This window comes from Mytilus californianus, unplaced genomic scaffold (assembly GCF_021869535.1).
Source record: "Mytilus californianus isolate M0D057914Y unplaced genomic scaffold, xbMytCali1.0.p SCAF_11, whole genome shotgun sequence".
Classification (NCBI taxonomy): domain Eukaryota; kingdom Metazoa; phylum Mollusca; class Bivalvia; order Mytilida; family Mytilidae; genus Mytilus; species Mytilus californianus.
This window is the reverse complement of record NW_026262593.1, coordinates 3,699,279-3,724,239: the sequence shown is the minus strand read 5'-3', so window position 1 is coordinate 3,724,239 and position 24,961 is coordinate 3,699,279. Positions and strand designations below refer to the sequence as shown.

Sequence of the window (24,961 nt, the reverse complement as noted above, 5' to 3'; positions counted from 1 at the left end):
CCAGTCCAAATAATCGATATATCTTCCGTATAAAGTTGTTTTAATGGAGCAATAACGCAACTCCTAGTTTATCTATGCACTATTGTATAGTGTGTAATTGTATGGAGACGATTTGAATTATTAATTTCCTCTGTTACACTTTTTTCTTAATTACAGGGTATGCCTTTATAGTGATTTATTGCTTCAAATAAAATAGAGACGGAGTTCAAATAAGTTTGAATCATTCCTTATATCTTTAATCGAACTTAATGAATAATTTGCACTGTATTTGTCTACCATATATTATTTATAAACGAATCTCTAATTATTATGATAATTGTCATTATCACATCTCGTATTGATCGAAATCTAATTATCTGTTCATTTTTGTTTTATATACACGGTTTTATTACGAATTGCGAATTCAGTGTAAAATCCCTGTCATTCGTCAATATCAATTGTGCGACGCCTAATAACGCATGTTTCATTTTACCGCTGTATATTCTTTCCAAAGCTGTCAATAACGAAATACAATGAAGACGACATTCGTATATCCATTACGGATTCAGTATTGTCGCTTGATTCAGACGTTGACAGCATATCTGATAATTGGATAAATCTTCCCGGCACTTACCTGTATTTACCTGAAATGTATGTAGTTTTCTAATGGAAATAGATGCTGCGATATATTGATGGAATTTATAGATCTAATGGTTATAACATTTTTTTCTCATATAGATTTTCGAAGTAAAATATGGAGTATTCATGTTTAAATGGAAAAGCGATAGAAAACAAATAGAGTTATTGAACAATTGGAATATGTAATTACTTTGTACCTTAAGAAGGTTACAACAAGGTAAATATTGTTTTTTTATCGGAAATAAGTAAAACAAAATTAAAAGTATAAATATGAAAACTGCAATAATTGTCAGATTACATATGCCTATTGTAATAAAAACTTTCTCTGAGCAGTAAAGAACACCACTGGGAACTATGGTAGTAATTAAATAATAAACATTGACCCGACTCTGTAGTAATATCGACTATAATGCCTAACACAGGTCAGGAACAAACTGGTAATCCGGGCGGCGGGAACAATGGTCGGCACTATCTTTCACCGGACAGCGGAGGATGTATTGACAAGTCACCAAGTTTACAACGAATCCACCAACAAAGTTCAACAGAAACAAGTGGACTAGGTGCATCTGAATTTTCTTCGCGAGAAAGTATTCATAGTAATCAAAGTTTTAATGACCATAAATGTGATCATGGGCATTTAGTCCGATACAAACATGCCATGGTTGTGCCAAAAGAACAGAAAAATTTAGTGTCTAAATCAAATCCGGAAACAAAAAAGGAAATAAGTCCGGATACGGAAATGAAAACAATGTTTTCGGATGGACCTAATTTTGATGATTTATTTAATCAGTCACGAAATACAAAAACAAACAGTTTTGACACGGGACAGAATGAAAATTATAGACCGAGGAGAAATTACGATAGGAACCACAATCCTGGTCAACATAGTGTCGACGACAATTCAAGCCACAATCAGAGTCAACCTGAGAACTATCGACCTCGAAGGCCTAGATCTCGAAGTCACAAATTAGAAATCGAGGATGAAAATTATGAGTGGACACGAAAAGGATCGAAAGGCTCAATCAAAAGTCATACATCCCGAGGATCATTTCGTTCACGTTCAGGATCTTGCAAATATAAATTAGGACATGATTTTGATTCAGCTTGGATGAAATGGGGCCGAGCGAGACGAGAATCGTATCAAAGAAAACTTGAGGTACCGGAAAATGAACCAATAGAACGTGAACGTGCTACAACTCCAATCAAAAAGGCAAGACAAGAACTCATTGCGCAATTTGTGCATCCTGACCTGACAGAAAAATACATTTCTGAAGATGATATTAACTACATCAGGCGTCACAGACAAAGACAGTATCAAACCTACCATGCCATTGAAAAAACTAAGAAAAATAAACGGCTTCTTTCTACTCATAGCGACATCTACCTTAATGCAAGGGAATGGAAAATACTCTCCAGTTTTTGGAAACATAAAGTCTTTAGGCGCTCAAGATATTTCTCATTATTTTTTGTGATTTTAAGTATAATAATTTTGAGTGTTAGTGTGGCCAGTAAGAAATGGATTATATACAACACATCTGACGATGGTAAGTAACCAACGTTTTTTTATTTCTGAGGCCCCTCATGGGGGTGTCCAAGTAATCACATAATCACAATTTTTTTGCCAATATAATCACATAATCATTAATTATATTTAAACAAGATAATTAAATAATCAAAAATACAGTTCTAGATTATCAAATAATCAAATAATCATGAAATATTTGGTCTTGAAATCAAATAATCACTGTAAAAACGGCCAAGTAATCACATAATCAAAAACCCCATGCGGAGGCGCATTTATTCATTTTTTATGTTTTTATGTCTGTCTTGTGTTTAGTGTTATTTATTGTACTAAGACTAAGATTGGATCTCCAACGTACAAAGTTGGCAGAGGACTAGTTTGAGCTGTTCTGTTTGAGTTTGATAAATTGATTTTTTATATGATTTTCAAAAACACTTGTCGTACACTTTGAAATTAAAATCGGTTAAAAGTCAAGCATGAATGAACCCATTATGGTAAGAATACTTCACTGTAGCAAATGACAACGGATATGTTCCATGTATTATATCCACATTGCCGTCATCCTTTATATCGTTTATCGCACGACCTGTGTACTTGTGAAGCAAATCCGGAACACTCGAGTCCATTTCCGGTTTTGATGTGATTCTTTCTTTGCTCAATCTTTAGGGAGCTACCATTTGATTTTTAGGGGGGGGGAGGGGGGCTAAGATGAAAAATTGTGTCCTGCATTTTTTTTAGTAGTAATCTCGGTCCTGCCTTTTTATTTTTCACTTTATTCGGTCCTTCATTTTTTTTTATTCGTTTATCCTGACTTTTTATACATAATTTGTCATCCTGCCTTTTTTTTTTGCCAGGCCGCTAGTAGTCATAAATTATTAATACGGGATTTCCTTCCACAAGAAACTTATAACTATCAGTCTCCGAGGGTATTATCAGCCCAGTAGTCAGTACTTCGGTACTGGCATGATTTGTAACAAACCTTTCTAAAATTGTCCGTTAATAAATTTTGAAATTATTAGAAACTAAGGTTTCAACTCCCTCAGGCAAAGTTGACCTTAGATGGATTTGGCTATTTTTTTGTGTCTTTTTTGGTAATATAGCTCCTCAGCTGTTTCGATTCTTATACAGCTTTGGCTTTCAAATATTCGTCTTTGAGGGTTCCTGATGAAGGACAGCGCTTCGGACGCATGAAATTCGTAACGTGAAAAAGGGAGCTTAACAGATACAAATAAACATTGTGATACTACTGGGTTGATGACTGATGTATGTTTGATATAGTTTGATTTTCATGTGTCGTGGTACTTATACCAAACTAATTAAAACTTCAAAGTATCGAGTTCCTGAACGCAGCCAGTGTGCAGTGTCATCAACCAATAAACTGTTACTAAGCACAATAACGATAGTAATCATTAATTATATTTCATACTTAAACTTAAAAACTAAGTGAAGTCTTGACAGATTGCATGTCATAACTACTTTTAGTCAATAGTTTGACAATATACACACTCTTCGTCAAAGGAGTAAATGATAAAGTTCAAAGACGCTGAAATAATTAACAAAATCAACATTTTTATTTTCTTTATATATACGTAAGACATGTAGAATCGTATCATCATAGTCATGGCAATAGTTTGTAAAATAGAGATTAAGAAGATACAATGGAAGCAATTAAACCATAAATTTCAAAAACAGTATAAGATAATTAACAAGTTTAGTCTAAAACATAGAAAATAAAGATTCAGCAACATGAGGGTGACATTTGTGAATTCCGAAATAAATAGATAGATTAATAACTTCAATTTTAAGAATAGTGTGGGCATGAGAAACCGAAAATGTCGAAAAAAGTCTATAGATTCTCAAACTTTATACATTTGATATAAGTACCTGTTATAATAAAAGTTTGTCTTTTTATAAGCGTAAGTTTTTAGTTTTGAATTGTTTGACATATGCAGATCTTTGCCACATATGATGTGTTGGACTTTTTTCACGGGTAACAAATTTTTGGAAATGTGTTATCTTATTTTAAATGTGAGTCTCATACCACATCTTCTTATATCTATATAAAGGATGATCTGAGGATCCAATATTAGCAAATTAAGTACAAAGATTAGCAATTACAGTTGTGTACAATATTGCCAAATTAAGTGCAATGATTAGCAATTACAGTGGTGTACAATATTTTTAACATTAATAATAATGAACAAAAAAGCTCATAAAAAGAAAAAGAATATAACAATATTACATGATGTCCATGCAGTGTTTGGAGTATTTGATGACCATGTAACGGCATCATATCCATTGCATGTATTAAAGTTAGAAAGTAAAATTATATATATGTGTCTATTATGTATTATATATTGATTGTCCAAGTTATTCGAATTTAGCTATCATCCAGATGCAAGAGTCACCAAGGTCAGGTGTTCAAAGAACATTCATATGTGTATTGTTACAATTTGTGGCATAATTTCATATGATTTGCATAAGTCTGATAATATCATCCCTTGTGCTCCAGAAGGTCAAATCTTCACATTCTACATGTATATCGTCATTTAAAAAGGTTTTAGTGATGTGTTTTGTGTGTCTCGTATTTTACTTTAAAGTATGTTTTTGTGCAAAATCAAATAGATATAACTTGCTAGATTTTTAGTGGAAACTTTCACCAAGCGATAACAGCATACATAGTTGTTTCATATTCACATCAAAATATTGGAGATTGAAAAGAATATTCCAAACAGTGATACCAAAGATACCATATTCAAAAAGACTAGTATCGAATAGTACACGTATTTTTTTAGCGTTCCAATTATTGTTATCGTGATTTCTCCTATTTCTGTCATTCTTTTTAAAGGTTAATTCTCAATAAAAATATCGGTTGAATGTTTATCGACTGGGTGTTTTATGAGGTCCTTTTATTACCACGTGTGCTATTACGCTGCCGATGACATTTTATATAGTTATTTTCATACAACTTTGATATTCATTACAGAAATGTCATTGGTCAGTTTGTTTATACATTAGCACAATAAGGTCATTGGCATTACGTGTACATGAAATAATTCTTAAACTTATAACTTATAAAAAAAAACGCATTTCATCAATTGAAAAACGAAAACAACATTAAATTACTAGATATTCCCGATCAGTTCCATCTTTTAAAAGTTAAGTAGGCGTTGTTTGTACTACTAACGTTTATTATTGACTGTAAAATCATATATATATAGAGATTCTACCACTGCATCGAGTGTCATACGATATTTATCCACTCGAGACAGTTAAATTTTCAAATCTAAAACGCGAGGCTCGCCGAGCGTTTTAAATATCTAAAATTTAACTGTCGAGAGTGGATAAATATCGTATTACACGAGATTTGGTGGTGGAATCTGTTTCTCTAATGATTTTCAAACAATACGCAGGCAAACTTATTCCTTCTTTTTGAATGATCTACAAAAAGATGTGTTCTATCTATGTGACGTCATCAGGCATGGTCGCCTTTTTTCATGCCGTCACAATAGGAAATTCCGAGGAAAGCAAGAAAATTCGACGTCATAATCAGATTTTAACCAATGAAGAACTGAGATCAAACGAACCACACGTTGATTAAATTTTTTTTATACAATGGGTGAAGAAAGGGATAAATTGACGATGAATTAGAGAAATATATATATATCTACGGAAGCCGATAAGGGCCATTCAAAAAAAAAATTATGTCGTAATTACGACATAGCATGTCGTAATTTCGACATAACATGTCGTTATAACGACATCGCTATGTCGTAATTTCGACATAACATGTCGTTATAACGACATCGCTATGTCGTAATTTCGACATAACATGTCGTTATTACGACATCACTATGTCGTAATAACGACATAGCTAAGTCGTAATAACGACATCGCTATATATATATAAGAATATGTATTATGATTGCCAAAAGACTTAATGACACAGAAATTAACAACCATAGGTCATCAGAATGCCCTCAACAATGAGAAAAGCCCCCGCATAGTCAGCTATAAAAGAGGGACGAAAGATACCAGAGGGAGAGTCCCCGAAATACGGAAGCCGATAAGGGCCATTCAAAAAAAAATTATGTCGTAATTACGACATAGCATGTCGTAATTTCGACATAACATGTCGTTATAACGACATCGCTATGTCGTAATTTCGACATAACATGTCGTTATAACGACATCGCTATGTCGTAATAACGACATCGCTATATATATATAAGAATATGTATTATGATTGCCAAAAGACTTAATGACACAGGAATTAACAACCATAGGTCATCAGAATGCCCTCAACAATGAGAAAAGCCCCCGCATAGTCAGCTATAAAAGAGGGACGAAAGATACCAGAGGGAGAGTCCCCGAAATGACAGCTGTTTAATAATTTAATTCAAACGAGTGAAAATAACGGTTTTAATAATGTACAAACAAAGACCGAAACACGAATATGTAACACAGCAACAAATGACAACCACTGAATTACAGACTCCTGACCGCTATGTGATAATAACGGCAACCTTATAGTTTAACTTTTCACTTTTTGATGCGATAGGCATTTCAAAATGGTTGTCATTAAAGGCAAAGTTTGTAGCGGAAACAAATTCATCTTTTTTTTTAGAATAATGAACACTATATGCAATCAACTCAATTCAAGTTATTCACTTGCACCTCAGACTTGCACATACTAGAACTTTATTTATAATCAAGTCAAATGAGACCCAGTTGAATAGGGGAGCAATTCAAGCTCCTTGGAGCCTCTAATTATGTTTGACATGTACAGATTTGTGTAAATTATGAAGTCCTGCATTTCCATTGCAGGTTCTGAATAAGATGAATTTTAAGCTTTTCCCAATAAAGACTATGTTAAACTTTGGACTCATAGTGCTCAGACCCAAGAATCTCTGTACCTTCATTTGTACACACTTGAATCTTAATGTACAGTAACTACTGAGGCTTGATGCAAATTATTACTGCATTGCTATTGTTGGTCCTTAATGAGATTCTTCAAGCGTCCTCCCCATTGAAGCCCTATTAAAACTTTGTACCCCAAGTTCTTTTAACCACTGTTCCCCAGGGCAACTATTCCTACAAACTTAAGAGGAGGGTTAGGATCCCGCTAACATGTTTAACCCCGCCACATTCTTTATGTATGTGTATGTCCCAAGTCTTTAATTTACATATTTGTTTTTCGTTTATTTTTGTACATAAAATAGGCCGCTAGTTTTTCTCGTTTGAATTGTATTACATTTGTCATTTCGGGGCCTTTTATAGCTGACTATGCGGTATGGGCTGTGATCATTGTTGAAGGCCGTACGGTGACTTTAATTGTAAATTTCTGTGTCATTTGGTTTCTTGTTGAGAGTTGCGTTTTTGAACAAACCAGCGTATCCCAAGGCCTTGATAACCTCTGTAGGCCCCAAATAAGACGAAAAAAAACATCAAAATTGGAGAGAAAACTGAAAAAAATGGTTTCTAACCTCAGGGATATTAACCCTTGGCTATCTTAGATTTAATGCAATCAGTATGCATCAGCATCAGGGTACAGCTCATTTGCATTTCATTTGCATATGTTTACAAATACTCGAAATTTAGACAATTTCTGATAACAATTCAGCATGCCAAGGGTTAATATCCCTGAGGTTAGAAACCATTTATTTTCAGTTTTCTTTCCAATTTTGATGTTTTTTCGTCTTATTTGGGGCCTACAGAGGTTATCAAGGCTTTGGGATACGCTGGTTTGTTCAAAAACGCAACTCTCCACAAGAAACCAAATGACACAGAAATTAACAATTATAGGTCACCGTACGGCCTTCAACAATGACCACAGCCCATACCGCATAGTCAGCTATAAAAGGCCCCGAAATGACAAATGTAATACAATTCAAACGAGAAAAACTAGCGGCCTATGTTATGTACAAAAATAAACGAAAAACAAATATGTAAATTAAAGACTGGGGACAGACACATACATTACGAATGTGGCGGGGTTAAACATGTTAGCGGGATCCCAACCCACCCTCTAAGTTTGTAGGAATAGTTGTCCTAGGGAACAGTGGTTAAAAGAACTTGGGGTATAAAGTTTTAATAGGGCTTCAATGGGGAGGACGCTTGAAGAATTTCATTAAGAACCAACAATAGCAATGCAGTTATAATTTGCATCAAGCCTCAGTAGTACATTAAGATTCAAGTGTGTACAAATGAAGGTACAGAGATCCGTGGGTCTGAGCACTATGAGTCCAAAGTTTAACATAGTCTTTATTGGGAAAAGCTTAAAATTCATCTTATTCAGAACCTGCAATGCCATAAACATAATTAGAGGCTCCAGGGAGCTTGAATTGCTCCCCTATTCAACTGGGTCTCATTTGACTTGATTATAAATAAAGTTCTAGTATGTGCAAGTCTGAGGTGCTAGTGAATAACTTTAATTAAGCTTGATTGCATAAAGTGTTCAATATTCTCAAAAAAAAAATGAATTTGTTTACGATACAAACTTTGCCTTTACTGGCGACCATTTTGAAATTCCTATCGCTTCAAAAAGTGAAAAGTTAATCTATAAGGTTGTCGTTATTATCAGATAGCGGTCAGGAGTCTGTAATTCGGTGGTTGTCATTTGTTGCTGTGTTACATATTCGTGTTTCGGTCTTTGTTTGTACATTATTAAAACCGTTATTTTCACTCGTTTGAATTAAATTGTTAAACAGCTGTCATTTCGGGGACTCTCCCTCTGGTATCTTTCGTCTCTCTTTTATAGCTGACGATGCGGGGGCTTTTCTCATTATTGAGGGCATTATGATGACCTATAGTTGTTTATTTCTGTGTCATTTAGTCTCTTGGCAATCATAATACATATTCTTTTATATATTTAGCGATGTCGTTATTACGACATAGCTATGTCGTAATAACGACTTTTTATGTCGAAATTACGACATAGCGATGTCTTTATAACGACATAGCGATGTCGTTATAACGACATAGCGATGTCGTTATTACGACATGTTATGTCGTAATTACGACATGTTATGTCGTAATTACGACATAAAAAAAAATTTTGAATGGCCCTTATCGGCTTCCGTATATATCAGTTTTACACACATTAAAATATAAAAACTACTAAAACCTTAAAATATTTTGGACAAGCTGTTTGCTCTCGCTTATCTACTAAACTTAGTAAATTAAAATATGGATACTATCCACCAGATACCAAAATGACGTTTACGGAACACGGCTATGGTTCTCCCCTGTCTTTATAGACCAATTGCATTGATACAGTTGAACTATGCCATAAAGTTATGTTGGGAATAATTTTGGTATCTTGTCTATCAGGGATCTATATAGTGTTCGACACATGAGAGACCAAATGTTTTTGATTTTTACTTGGTTAATGCATTTAATTTTTGTTAGTTAAATTTATAATTATATCTATATCATGTTGAATTCACTGTGTCCGTCCGTGCAATTTCTTGTTATACATTGTCATGCCAAGTTGTCAAGTATTTAAAATAATGACATTGTACCTCATTTAAAATAATGACATTGTACCTCATTTAAAATAATGACATTGTACCGCATTTAAAATAATGACATTGTACCTCATTTAAAATAATGACATTGTACCTCGTTTAAAATTATGACATTGTACCTCATTTAAAACAATGACATTGTACCTCATTTAAAATAATGACGTCATTTAAAATAATGACATTGTACCTCATTTAAAATAATGACATTTTACCTCATTTAAAATAATGACATTGTACCTCGTTTAAAATAATGACATTGTACCTCGTTTAAATGGCTTTTATTCAACTATCAAAGCGGTGGTTTCACTATCTTTCATGTTGACTGGTACTTTTCCCATTTGTAGGTGGTACTTTTTATTATATTACTTGATTACTTTATATAAAACTTTCTTAGTTCAGGCGGTACTTATCGGTAAAAGTACTGATGTCCGCCTACTAATGAATGTTATGTCTAACGTAGGAGCGATATCTATTACTTAATACGTCATCACCGTTGATATCTTGTCACTGCTACGATCATCACTCACGTGCATTTTATTGCTTACCTTGAACAAATCTGTTACTATAGATCACAATCGACAACATGTATATGTACATCAAGATACCCATATATCAAGAAATCGATTTTATACTTAGAAGATGCCTTGTGTATCGTCTAGGATGTCGTTGCAAAAAGGTCAATGTTGTAGAGTTCTAAAGTAGTGTTGATACTTCTGAAATGCAGAAAATTTGTATATAGGTATATAAACGACTTACAAATTTGTGCATTTCTCCGTAAATTTTTTTTTGTCCTTATGTCCTTATGCTTATGTTATTACGTCACAGTAAGAACCGATTGTTCAATGACGTTATTTACGCCGATTAACCGCGGGTCAACCGGTTTAACTCATTCATTAAAAAAGAACTCGAAATTAGTCAATAATTGGTCGGTAGTTGTGAAAGTTTAAATTTAGATCACCAAAACGTTGGTGCTTTCATTGTGCATTTCATACGATTAGTCGTATTAAAGTTCTGGTTAGTCTATGAATGACAAGGTGTCGGTAGAGACATCGATTTGTTACGGTTCTATCCAGATACGTTTTAGTGATTTGATTACCATGATTGTCATGAATTAGCAATACACGGCTTTACTCCTGTAGGCACAATGTCAGTGGTTTACATACAGATATACCGCTCCTTGATTGTTAATTATTAATTACCAGAACTAGCTGTTGTCAATAAGTCTGGGTTAATTGTATTATTACGATTTATTATAACAAGCCAGTCACTCTGTTGATGGAGTAAGTTGCAGCTTGACACACCAATCACAATTTAATAATTTACATAGAGAAGTGTTGTCATTAATCAGCAACAAGTTCAGGTTTAATTTGACAATTAAACAAAGTGTAGCGCTTCATGTTGTCCTTAGTATTTATTTTTTTTTATTTATTTTTTTTGTGTTTGTAATTGTGATATATTAATGGTATTTCATGTCAACCCATAGGTGCTTACTACTGGGCTTAAAGGCCACAGACCACAATTAATCCCCCCTATTAGTTCTTTATAACGTTTTGTCGCATTAAAAAAAAATTACCTGTTTTTTTTTGTCAAATCTTTTATTTGTGTAATGTACAGTACAAGTCCAAAAATATATTCAAGTTTCAGAAAAATTGAACGTTTACATCTTACAAATTTAGCCAATACACATCCATACCCCTATGGACAAGTCAAGAGATGTTCCGAAAACTGTAAATATTACCTTTTTGCACCTGGCCTAATCACTCTTTCCATATCAAAATCAGTTAAAATAAAACATCCAAAAATTTATTTCAGCTCTCTTCTTTCCTTTTCACCTTATAAAAACTAAGAAATGTATGAGAAAAGGAAAGAAAAAAATAAAGAAAAAATACACTTTAATTAAAGGGAACTATATTCGTAAAAGCGGGATCATGAATTGTGGTCTGGAGCCCGATGTGAGATAAACGCCAATGAGACACCAACCGAACGACATCTAAACACTGCTAAAGTATAATCATATTTCTGGCATATTTTTAAATAGATTCATAATATAAAACATTATCACTTTTAACATTCTTCTAATAAAGCGATCAGTTTAACAATTTATGTTGTTAAGTTAAAAGGTAATCCCATTTTTTCCCATATAAATCCTAAACTTATAGAGGCGTCGAGAGATAACACATAATTCGTATTCTCAAGCTAATAAGCATGGATTTTTTTCTATATAACTCGGATAGAAGCAATCTAATGCCCGGCAGATGTTTTAGTCAGGCAAGAATAATTGTCCATAACTAACATAATTCTATCTTGTATTGATCTCGTACCATGATGATATCATGTTTGTTCATCTGAATAGATCTAAGTATATAATTTAGCTCTATTGTATTTAACACAATTCTTGACGTAATTATATAGATTCGCTCTTTTCATAGAATAACATCTAGAACATCACTTAGTATATCTCTTTATCTTGGTCGAAATTTAAAATCCTGATAAAATTTGATCGAGTTTCATTTTCTTTTTTAGAATTTATCGTTGATGCAGATTTTTGATAGATTGCTTAGTTGACTGTTTCTGAATCTAAAGGAATGTGGATCATTTCATTGTTCGTACACCAAAAATGAAAATAACGTTACGTCATTGGTTGAATTCACATTGTTTAGGACGTTGTAATCCAATCAAAATGTTTTGGTGTACGCTTTTGAAAATACTTCCCAGGATTCATTAGATTCTCAAACGGGGAATTATTCATACCCTTTTTAGACTTTAGATTTAGAGCTTGACATTTTGTATAGACACCTGTCTCTTGTTGACGTCTTAACGTCTTTATTTTGTTTATTTCGTTGTGTTGCTGTCTCATTGGCGTATACACCACATCTTCATTTATTATTATTTGCAAACGAAATATGAAAAAAAGGGAAGATATTTTTATATCAAAAATGTTATATATAATACTAAAGGAACTGATATGCCGATTTCTTCAAGAAAAAGGGTAGCTCAAACTAAAAGAGATATGGTTTTAATTGTGCAGGCTGATCTCGCATTTATAATTTTCTTCTTACAGGCATCACATTTGAATTCATAGTCTTTATTTGTAAATCATCGCGGCATTTAGTTTGCGAAATGGTGTCATTCCAAATGTTCCTATTCTGAGAATTTCTTTATGTTTTATCGACATATATGGTACCATTACAAATTCTTTTTGATATCTGTTTCTATTCGGAAATTGTCTTTATTTTTGTACGACATATATGGTACCATTCAATATTATTTGAATCTGTTTCTTTTCTGATAATGTTTTTATGTTCAATCGACATATATGGTACCATTTATCAAATCAGATATCTCTCGTCAAAATATTACATTATTACATTATTCATGCATAATATATGACGTGTGACATTTATTCCATTCAAATCTTGTAATGGTGGAAATGTCAGCATTAAAATGTCAGCAATAAAAAAACGTTTTTAAAAAAGCAAAAACTGTCAGCAACAGAATAACAAACTTTTGTAAATTAAGGAACCGTGTTATAATTGCCAATTAGTGAACAATCACGACGAATGGACATGGCTTAAACCCAACTAATATACAGCGTACGAACTTCCTCGTATCGTATAGAAAGTTATAAAAAGCAACGGGATAAGAAAACGTTTAACAATTCAAAAGAGAAAACCATCTTCTGATTTTAATGCTGCGTTCACACGTAATTCGAATTCGATTCGCATTAACTAATTCGAATTAGTTTAATTCGCATTCGAAACGTTTAACGTCCAAACGTAAATTCTAATTCGAATTGCAATACGCGTCAAATTCGCTTTACTGTCCTAACGACGTTAACTTTTAATTCGTATTGACAAAAACGCATTTCTAATGCGAATTGGATAATGCGATTTAGCCAATTCGAATCAATTCGAATTAAAAAAGAAGAGTGTGAGAACGCGATTAGCGAATTCGATTCGCATTCGATTCGAATTCAATTCGAATTAAATGTACGTGTGAACGAGGCATAAGATTTTAATGATGTCTAATAATCATATGGTCACCGACTTTGTTTTTATCACTGTGTATCATCGCCACCGGAAATTGGGTACTAACGAAGCGGAGAGAAATGGAAAAAAAAAGTAAACAAGGTAAGAATTCATTCAATTTAAAGCATTTCTACTGATTTGACGAGGGTACCGCTTAAGAAATGATTTTCTGATATATAATTCTTTAAATTATTAGGCCGATAAGTACAAAATTAAGAAGATTTTGTGTTATACTCAAGAACTTGCCACTTAGTACCTGAAAATTTCGAGGTCGATCGTCCTCTGTCACCCCATTGGCAAGATATTCAACTGTTTTTCATTATTTTTCCAGACACTTTTTTAGATTATTATAGTGTGACATCATATTTATTGAAATTTGTTGTCAAAATGAACGTTTGTAGAGAATATAGACTATAAAAAATAAAGTCTAGGGTACGGCAACTTGCTCATGTTGACAAATTTACTGTATGGCAACTTGTTTTCAACTGTATGGCAACTTGCTAATTTCAAAATATTTATTTGCCGTCTTTTTAAAGAAAATAAAGTATTAGGTTCAAATATCTAATATGCATTTTATAAAAATACAATTCGCTTGACACCATTTAAGATGTATAAACAATATAAGGCTTGAACACAGTCCTATTACATCTTTTACATTCCTGATGTATACAATATGAATACGGCATATACAAAAGCTGGCAAATGTTGTAACTTTCGGAAAGGCATGTCAATGTTTTACTGACCTGTTGTTCTGCCCTGACGTAGCGTTAAATGTTACCAGAGACATATATATGTCTCTGATGTTACCCATGTCCGTCCGACCCGTCTCTCCCGTCCGTCCAGAAAGTCCCAATAATTGGTTTCCGTTCTCTAACTTTAGTATGCCTTAATCAAATGTTTTAAAACTTACACGAAATGCAAATCACCACAAAACACAGATCAAGTTAAAAATTGGGTAGCGTCACTGTTACCGTTCTTGAGTTATACCCTTTTATAAATGAAAAAAGCTAAAGCTGTCGTTTCTGTTCTCAAACTTTGGATTGCCTCAACCAAATGTTTTAACCATACAACATTAGTCAGCATTTGCATATAAGTGATGAACATTTCGGGGATGGGTTGTGGGTGGAGGGAAGGAAGGAGATAATGGCAGGAGAATTTTTCCGCATTGAATATTTAGAACCATTAAGTGAATGAATTCTCTTTCAGCTTTCAGATAAAATGAAATATAAATGAATTATCATTCTCTACAAAAAAAAATGTTGTATTGCTACACCACGGCACCATGTTAAGGGAGGTTTGAGTGCTCACAAACATGTTTACTTTTATAAATTTTGACTTGGATGGAGAGTTGTCTCATTGGCACTCATACCACATCTTCTCATATCTATTAAACCCTGGTCAGGAACATGTAATATAGCGGCTGTCGTAAGTTGCTGCCTGACATATTTGTTTATGATTTTGTCATAATTCAGGCGATTTTGATACGGTATGGGGTTTGTTCATTGTGAAGTGTATAGTAACCAATAGTTGGTCAAATCTATTTCATTTGGACTTTGTTTGAAAGTCCTCTCAGTGAAAACCATTCCACGTCTCCTTTTTCAATTAATGTTATTGTCTTATTTGTAAAAGGCAGATACAGCCAATATATTAGAATAAAGAACATTAATTTTCTAAAAAAAAAACTTCATCTCTATATAGAATCCGATACAAGGGATACAAATCCGGCTGTGGCTACGGCATAAACTATTTATATAAACTTTCTACTTGAGAATAAGTATGACCTTCTATGAAGTTTTTTTTTGGTTGTCATCTTAATATTATATACTTATTAATACAATTCACAAAAGCTAGCATCTTCGACTTGTAAGTTTAAAGAATTATAATGAAATAGCATCTAATAAGGACAGGTTGAAATATTTTTGAATCCTGATGGTGCATACTCATAAATTCTTTTGGAAAAATCCACGTGAATTTAAATGTTGATTTGATAGCGTTCATTTATTTATTTGCCCTCGTAAACAGTTTTGTTAAAATACCGAAATCGGTAAATTCTTATCGTGAACGAATAAGTCGGGTACAGCTTTTTACATCCAGGCGTGCTTAAGTTGCACTTTTTTCTTCGTATTAAGAAAAATGATTTTAATTTTAGCATCTATCTAAAGATTAGTTTATTTACACACACACAAAAATAGGGCTTACTGTTGATTTTGAAACTCTATGAATTCACATTTATATTCAACCAAACAGATAGGCCGAGATCCATACCTTTATAAGTTTCAAAACAGAGAAGGTGTGTTTGAAAACAAATAATCACGTACTGCTATATCTTTTAAGGCAAATGCAAGTCTTACTTGTATTAATTATATAATTTTAATTGGCACAATATCACATTAAAATTTACTGAGAAATATTATACATAGTAATCATGAAAATGTACTACTGTAACAATGAAAATTCGGACGAATACACTCCTTTTCACTACCCCTCCATCTACTCATTTAAGTTTAGGCCAAATAGCCTTAGCAACAGTCTTTTATTATTTTTTCCCTGTAAATAAAAAGATTGATTGAATTTACTTAAACTAAAAAAAAAAAATACAATCTTATTTTCAATAAGAAACAAGAAAATTAATTCGAAACACAATTCATGATTTATTTCTCCTAATTTTCAAAGAAAACAAAGTATTTTCTTCACTTTTCTTTTAAACAAATTATTCATTTCAGAAATTTAAAAAATAAACAATAAACAATGTTGAAGACCGTACCTTGACCTATAATGGTTTACTTTTATAAATTGTGACTTGGATGGAGAGTTGTCTCATTGGCACTCATACCACATCTTCCTGTACCTATTTAACCTAGCACATTCTTTATGTGTCTGTCCGAAGCCACGAGCCTGTAGTTTGGTGGTTGCCGTTGGTTCATCTCTATCATATTTGTTATTTTTCGTTAATTGTTTTGTTATGAGGTAGGCCGTTAGTTTTCTTGTTGAATCCTTCCACAATTTTCATGTCGGGGCTTTTTATAGCCGACTGTAAGGTACGATTTTTCGTTGTTGAAGCCAAACGATAGCATACAATTGCTAACATACACTTTATTTGACCCTGGTGGATAGTTATCTTATTTGCAATCATACAACATCTCCACTGTTTATATTTAAAAAAAAACAGCGACAACAAAAGATGAATGGTCGTTTTTTTTTATTGAACTTACAAAATTTCACCCTGACAACAAATAAGACAACAGTCGTTAGTATTATAACGATATATGAATGTATTTAGGATAATATGGTTAAATAAAACATTTTTGTCTTTAAAAACACAAAGTCAAATAGAGGTACGCAACGACGATTTCTGAACGAAATTAACGGCATATATTTTATAATATTTGACAAGTAGTTTATTTTGTATATTTGTAAGCCGGTAAAGCTTTGATACAGCCAAAATTTCGTCTCTTGATATTATCTAAACAGTGATTAATTTCATCTTTAAATTATAATATATTGCAAGACGCCGTACAGACAAAAGTTGTTATTTTGCAATTCGCCGTACAACGTCCTGCAATTCGCCGTACAATAAACAAACAATGTTTTGGTCAATATTCTTTAAAAACATCTTTATGACAACAGATTTCAGTCAATATGATGTCACACTATCATAATCTAAAAACGTGTCTGGAAAAATAATGAAAAACAGTTGAATATCTTGCCAATGGGGCGACAGAGGACAATCGACCTCGAAATTTTCAGGTACTAAGTGGCAAGATTTGGAGTATAACACAAAATATTGTCTTAATTTTGTACTTATCGGCCTAATAATTTAAAGAATTATATATCAGAAAATCATTTCTTAAGCGGTACCCTCGTCAAATCAGTAGAAATGCTTTAAATTGAATGCATTCTTACCTTGTTTACTTTTTTTTTCCATTTCTCTCCGCTTCGTTAGTACCCAATTTCCGGTGGCGATGATACACAGTGTTTATGGTATTAACCAATCCGTTATCTAGTTGGCAGTGAAAAACGTCAAAATTCGACGTTTAATGGCCTATACTGGCGCCGGGCTATACAACGCGGTGACGTTACGCTTATTTCGACGTTTTCTGGTATTTTTTCCGCCTAGAACAACATTTTGAATGATGTTTACCGTAAAAACGAAGTCGGTGACCCCATGATTATTTTACCTCAATAAAACGGCTATTCATGTAACAACAACATATAGTTTTTTAAAGACAAAATCTATGAACTAGAAATTGGAGATTTTATGATTTTAAGACAAATTTAAGAAATTGAATTCAAACAGTAATTTCAGAAAATAAAAAAGATAAATGCATTATTTTTTTTTTTCGATTTTCAGTTATTTTAATAGTTCAACGAGTCAAAGTTGTATGCAAAATTTTACCAAAATCTGTGACATAGCCCATTTACTGTAACTTGACCTTAAACCAATAACATTAAACGAAAAACAATTATGGCGGATGTCAACTAACGACTACCACTGGATTACATGCTCCTGGCTTTGGACATGCGCTTAAATAATGTGGCGAGGTTACATACGTTTGTAAAGTACTAACCATGGCTAACTTATTTCAATATCTGTTTGTCAGCGATGACACACGTGACAATATATCCTGGTAGTCATTTTGCCTTTTTGCCTGCAGAGTTTAGAAAATATTCACATCACGAACTCACAATTTATGCTTTATACTACCTTTTATTTTATCAATTGTAAAGGCTTGGACAAATACTGTCAGAGATACTTGCATGTATTACCAAATTGGATTGAATAATCGGGCTCCCCGTGCAAGTCTGGCTGGGAATTAACTAACGTTATTGAGTCAAAAAATAGTCTTTACTGTAGCATTATTTAGCCCCTGAAGTTGTATTATTCAATCCTTTCAAAATATTGTTAATGTTATTGAGATTGATATAGTTTAGACATTTTAGTGCATAAAGATCCCTTGTGGTGTCACTATGACGTCATAAACATATTGAAATCTAAAAATGATCGATCTACTGATACGTTTTGGTCAACATAGAAATGAACAAAGTCTTAATTCAAAAGGATATGTTAAACACATTACCATATTTGTTAAAAACATGGTTTAGCAAAATATCTTATTCGGTAAAGTGATGTGGCGTAAAGCAATCTTCAATCAATCAAATATATCTAAATATAGATGACAATATCAATATATGAGACTATTTTTGACAGTTTTTGCAGTTTTGCACTTGTGCATTAAATGCAAGAAGTTAAAAGCCCTAATACAAATATGGAAGACAAAATCTAACAATAAGTGAAAATCCCTTATACAAATATGTTAGACAATCTCTTAAAAAATTAATACTGATAATCGTCTGGAGGATGATATTTGGAATTCAAGGGTGCAAATAAGTGGCCTTATCATACTTCTTAGGAAGTATAAATGAACGATTTAGCCAGGGTCAGTATCCTCTTCATTTTCTTTGTAACTAAACGTGCACAATGACTGTATTTTATACATAAAACTCCATTATTTAAGTTGAATATACAGCGTGAATACTTTTTTAGTAGGCGTTTATTTCAAATATTTACAAGTTTACGTTATAATTGCATACGATATAACCTTTTTATTATTTTTACCGTTAAAATAGAGGACGTTGGCCCAAATTGTCCTGTTTTTTTTCCATCATATTAAGCTGTAACAACACACGATATTGATAATTCAATCTATCCCATTACATCCAATCATCATACTCATTCCCTTTTATTCATCGATAATTGTTAATAAATGAGAGAGAGATTTCAGATAACAATTGTAATAAGTTCATTTAATGGGATTTTATCTCTAATAACCACGACATTTAACTCTATTTTAACATACAGCTCCTTAGAGACCTCTATTTGTCTTCGTGGTGACGTGATGGGGACATCTTATAACCACTTTAAGTTTTAGAGGATATTAGCCCGTAATATCATACGAGGTTGTAGGGTCATTCTGCAAGGGAATATTCATTTTTGTACTGACCCTTTTATTGCATCTGTGTCAAAACAGGGTTTTCAGCCATTTTTGTGTATGTCCTCTAGTTTGCAACCCTTTTTTAATCGAGGGGGGAGGGGGGAGAGAGCTTAACTACTAAGTTATTCTTCCCTTCAAAATCAGGTAAAAACTTTAACTCTGTGAGGTGATTTATATAACGCTTCATCCTTTATTTCACTTGTTGATGAAGTCAAATAATTTTCTTGTGTTTCACCTTACATTGGATGTCCCTCTAGACTGTTATAGTTGACACTGTCATTGAATTCTAGTATAGAGAAACATCTGAAATCACAAGAGCACCATATGAAAATACTGGACTTAAAAAAAAAAAAACAAAAAAAAAAAACAAAAATACAAAACAAAAAAACAAAAAAAACAATCAATCAATCAAATCTAATATACTATAAATTTTAATAAGAAAACATAATAAATTTTACAACGTGATAATAATACGAATTTCAAAAAATAGCAACGATTTGAACTGAACTAGATATCATTGAGATGGGAGCCATCTCTGTGGGCCCCGCTGTGAATAATGTGTGGTAAAAAATTTGTATCTTTATCATTGGACATGGGGTTGTCAACCGAAACCGAAGTTTATGAACTTGACCTTTGACCTAGGAAGTTGTACATAAATTATGACACACCCTCTGGTGTTGGTTTATATACATGTCAAGTATAAACTTTGAAATCATAACGGTTCTCAAGATATAGAGCGGACATGATCTTTACCATAGGACATGGGGTTGTCAACTAAAACCAAAGTTTTTGACCTTGACCTTTGACCTAGGAAGTTGTACATAAATTATGACACACCCTCTGGTGTTGGTTTATATACATGTCAAGTATAAACTTTGAAATCATAACGGTTCTCAAGATATAGAGCGGACACGATCTTTACCATAGGACATGGGGTTGTCAACTAAAACCAAAGTTTTTGACCTTGACCTTTGACCTAGGAAGTTGTACATACATTATGACACACCCTCTGGTGTTGGTTAATATACATGTCAAGTATAAAATTTGAAATCATAACGGTTCTCTAGTTATAGAGCGGACACGATTTGTTACGGACGGACGGACGGACGGACAGACGGACGGATGGACAGACGGACGGACAGACTGATCACTATAGGGCGTCCGCCATTCGGCGGGGCCCTAATTAGAAGCGCAGTTCAATAGGATGTGTAATATACGTGGTTTATTCGTTCCAGCATTTCTCATACATGTACATTTGAGTTTAGATTAATAGAAATTAAAAAAAAAAAATCAGAAAAATATGAGGACCTTATTAAGTTTAATTTATTTAAATTTTAGATACCTAGCAGAAAATAGAAAAATAATGTCAGCAGGCAAAACAAAAAAGTGTATAAAGGAAAGTTCGAAATTACATCACTCATGTTTCTAGATTTGTATCTCTTAATTTTTGTAAGTATTACAATTTGGAACTGTGGTATGATTGCCAAAGAAACATCTATCCGACAAAGTTCAAATGAATGGATGTAAGCAATTATAGGCAACCGTACGGCCTTCAACAATGAGAATCAAAGTACTGAAGTACTGAACATCGGATGACCGCAAGTTCTTGTGGATGGTCCGACAAGCATTTGTCTCAGAAAAAAAATCACATCTCTATACCTTAAAGTGAGGTTAATGTACAGATACAATTTTTCTGGGACAAGTTCGTGCTTGGGTGATAAATTAATGACAGGGAATTCAACCTCACCGTAATGACTATTACATTGTAGTGATATAAATCAGTATACCCTGGTTTATTGTTATATATTATATTAATACTTGTATATTACAGTTACATGTATATATAATTTTCATGCATTTGTATATCATTCTATTCTACTATATTAATAATAGTGCAGTGCAAGTGCATGGTGGACACTCTTCTGTAATAATTCGATTTTTCAAATAGAATGGATTTGAGAAGGCATTCGTATTTTACCGCAAAAAATGTTTAATCATCCATGCAGAGTTATCGTTCCTTGAGATTGCAAACGTTCTTGAGATATTCTTCCGCATGCGTGTGCATAGATATTAATGATATTTTACATATATGTAAATACATATAACAAAACATTTTAATATTTTAATATTATTAATTTATCTTCTTTAAAAAGTATTTGATGAGTATTCATTTAAGAAATGAATTTATAACAAGCGATAAGGAATGTTAGTTTGCACTTGATGATGTCTACGTATTCATCATGTTTATAGATCGGTTTAAAACCCAAAACGAAAGTTACGTAATGAACAGCTAGGCGATAACAATACACCGGAATGCATTCACGGTCATCCGCTGTAATAACAAATACCGTGTAGTAGGCCCCGACATGAAGAATATGAAACAATTAAATTATTTAATGCCCAAAAAGGCGCAAGCCAGGGCCGACCGTGCAAGGGCTGTATAGCCAGTCAAGGTCGTTAAAAACTTCCATTTGTTATATATGAAACAATTTAATTTGAAAACTAACGACCTGATTTATAACAAAACAATTTACGAAAAACGACTATGACAGACATGAACCAACGACAACCACGTGCACTGAACTACAAGTTTCTAACTTGGGACAGGCACATAAAGAATTTAGTGGTCAGTGATATTTGTTGCTTGTCTACTTCTTCGCCCTATCGCATATCAAGCTACTTAAGGCCCCAACATATACTTGTTTTTCGTTATTTTGTTTTTATATTTTGTTTTCGTATTTTGTTTTTGTCGTATTTTGATTTGTCGACTTTTTATCTTATCTTGGAGGATAAACAGAAAATAAATAAATGATAATAAATGTTGTTTAAAAAAACAAACCGTACAACCGACGTGTATCGCTTTTGTAAAAAAATTGACGGATACGACCACGCACCGCTGTATACTTATAAAGAGCGTGTTAGAAAGTCGGGATGTATTTCATTTAATTTTTTCCTCATTAAAAATTCTTGAATTGACTGGACTTCTTAAAAAGTTATTCTATGATACTTTGTAAATAAATAAATGCAAGTGAAAATCTTTCAGCAACCAGTTATATGTACGATATAATCGATTTCTATTCGATTCAGTTTGCATAGATATAAGAAGATGTGGTATGAGTGCCAATGAGACAACTCTCCATCCGAGTTACAATAGGCAAAAGTAAACCATTATAGGTCAAAGTACGGCCTTCAACACGAAGCCTTGGCTCACACAGAACAGCAAGCTAAAAAGGGCCCCAAAATGACTAGCGTAAAACCATTCAAACAGGAAATCCGACGGTCTAATCTATGTAAAAAACGAGAAACGAGAAACACTTATGAACCACAGCAACAAACGACAACCACTGAACATCAGGTTCCTGACTTAGGACAGGTGCAAACAAATGCAGCGGGTTTAAAAGTTTTAATAGGCGCCAACCTTTACCCTAACCTGAAATAGTAATGTAACATTACAGCATAGCAAGACACACTATAAAATATCAATTGAAATGGCTTAACTCAATCAAAAAGACATATTAACAATAACAAGTGAACATACACTGAACGAATAAATTTGATCTATGACACAATGTAAATACAAAATTAATAAAACAAGGGGGTTAGATGTAAAACAATACCAGAAAGACAATCATAACCTTGGACAAAATGCCGCCAAATAAAATAACAGGTGACCAAAATCATTGAATTTCCTGTGTGTTACAGTTTTATCTGAAATGCATACCGAGACTTCACGAACAGTCCATGATGTATCATTGTAATCAAGGTGTACGTAACACTTTTCCAAAACGTAGCTGCTTCAATTTTAGTTTTGAAAATTGCACATACTTTGATGAATAAATCTGAATATTTGGCGTCCATGAATTGTGACGAACAATGTATATATATATACGTGTATGTGTGTATGAAAGGGAAAAAAATATATGAAAATACGTCCATTCGAGAATGACCGAGGTTTTACGAAGATGGATGTTAAACTCGTGACTTGGCATCCTATTTCCTTTTTTATTTGAATATATTATACATAGTTAATCGAGTACCGGTATATTATCCATTGGTATGCATTCAAAATTGTTGTTATTTGATTCAACTAATCGATAATCAGTCAAACCAGATGCATGACAGATCATCTATATGACAGACATTTATATGAACTTAAATAAAAAATAAAAAATATATACGTCAGATATGGATTTTTACCAAACATCTTTCGTAACTTTGAATTTATTATTCATTGACTTCATAATGACGCATTCGGAAAAATATTTGAAAAGAAAAAGTTAAAATGTCAGGACAAAATGTCAGATACTCTGCGCTATTGTCGACTAAATACATTCCTGCTACGATATTATATTGTTCACAGAGAATCGTCAGTTTTAAACCAGAAAATTAAGATTCGACAAAAGATCTGTTATTGAAATGTTGCTTACGTACACATTATTTGAACTTTGGTGGATAGTTGACTCATTGGCAATCATACCTCATCTCCTTATCTTTATAGTATCACGAAGAATGTGTTTTTCATCGAAAGCGCCATTGATATGTCTAGCCATACTGTAGATGCTTTTTTTTATTTGTCAATGAATACTTCATTTCATACATTGACACTACATCATTCATTGCATATTTCTTTTCTGTCCGAGGCAAGCGAGCGGTTCTTGTCATGAATCAATTGACACTTTAAGAATGCTTGCATATGTTGTAAATGAGTAAGCACCGACCATTCATCTTTTTTTCGAATTTAATACAAACACAATTTTTTTTTCAATTGTTCATCAAACACAATGACTTACTTGTATATCCCACACAGCCAAATAGACGCCCCACTTTGGCGAGGGTTTTACTGCTGGTCGGAGAAAGGCCAATGGTGACCATATTTCTATTCCCCAGTCACCCTTGGGGGATAACAGCTCCGTATGATTTTTATTATGTAAATTAATCAGTTTAAGCAGATTTACAATGCAAAAATATAAGAAGCAACAAGATGCAGGAACTGTTAATAACTGGATAGCTATACATGTTAAGTTATGTATCAAACAATAAAAAATACCGTATAAGACCAGATTTAAGATCTTATAAAAGACCAATAAGTTTACATGAATCGTTTCTTTAGCGTGCTGTCTTAATTTACAAGCTCAATATACAGCTTACCCGTAAAAATACGATTTGGATATCCCGTTTGTAATTATAATTCTGCAAGTAAGAAGCACTTCAAAGCCAAATCTTTGTATTTATGAAGAACTTAAGTAAAAGTTTTAAGTAGTCTATGGTAAA

General features: G+C 33.0%; 1 protein-coding gene and 1 long non-coding RNA gene across 2 annotated transcripts in view; one reads left to right on the top strand and one right to left on the bottom strand.

Moving 5' to 3' along the window:
* Positions 1-247: 247 nt before the first annotated feature.
* LOC127719401 (uncharacterized) overlaps positions 248-24,961 on the top strand; it is an 88,440-nt gene continuing 63,726 nt past the window's right edge. Inside the window, exon 1 of the mRNA XM_052225505.1 lies at positions 248-2,162. Coding sequence (XP_052081465.1) covers positions 1,028-2,162 — 1,135 coding nt within the window. The 5' untranslated portion in view covers positions 248-1,027. The remainder of the gene's footprint in view (positions 2,163-24,961) is intronic.
* On the bottom strand, positions 16,049-17,672 carry LOC127719403 (uncharacterized). The gene is made up of 2 exons (XR_007990290.1): positions 17,601-17,672; positions 16,049-16,244 (listed from the first exon to the last, which is right to left on the bottom strand). It is a non-coding gene; the product is annotated as an uncharacterized LOC127719403 (long non-coding RNA).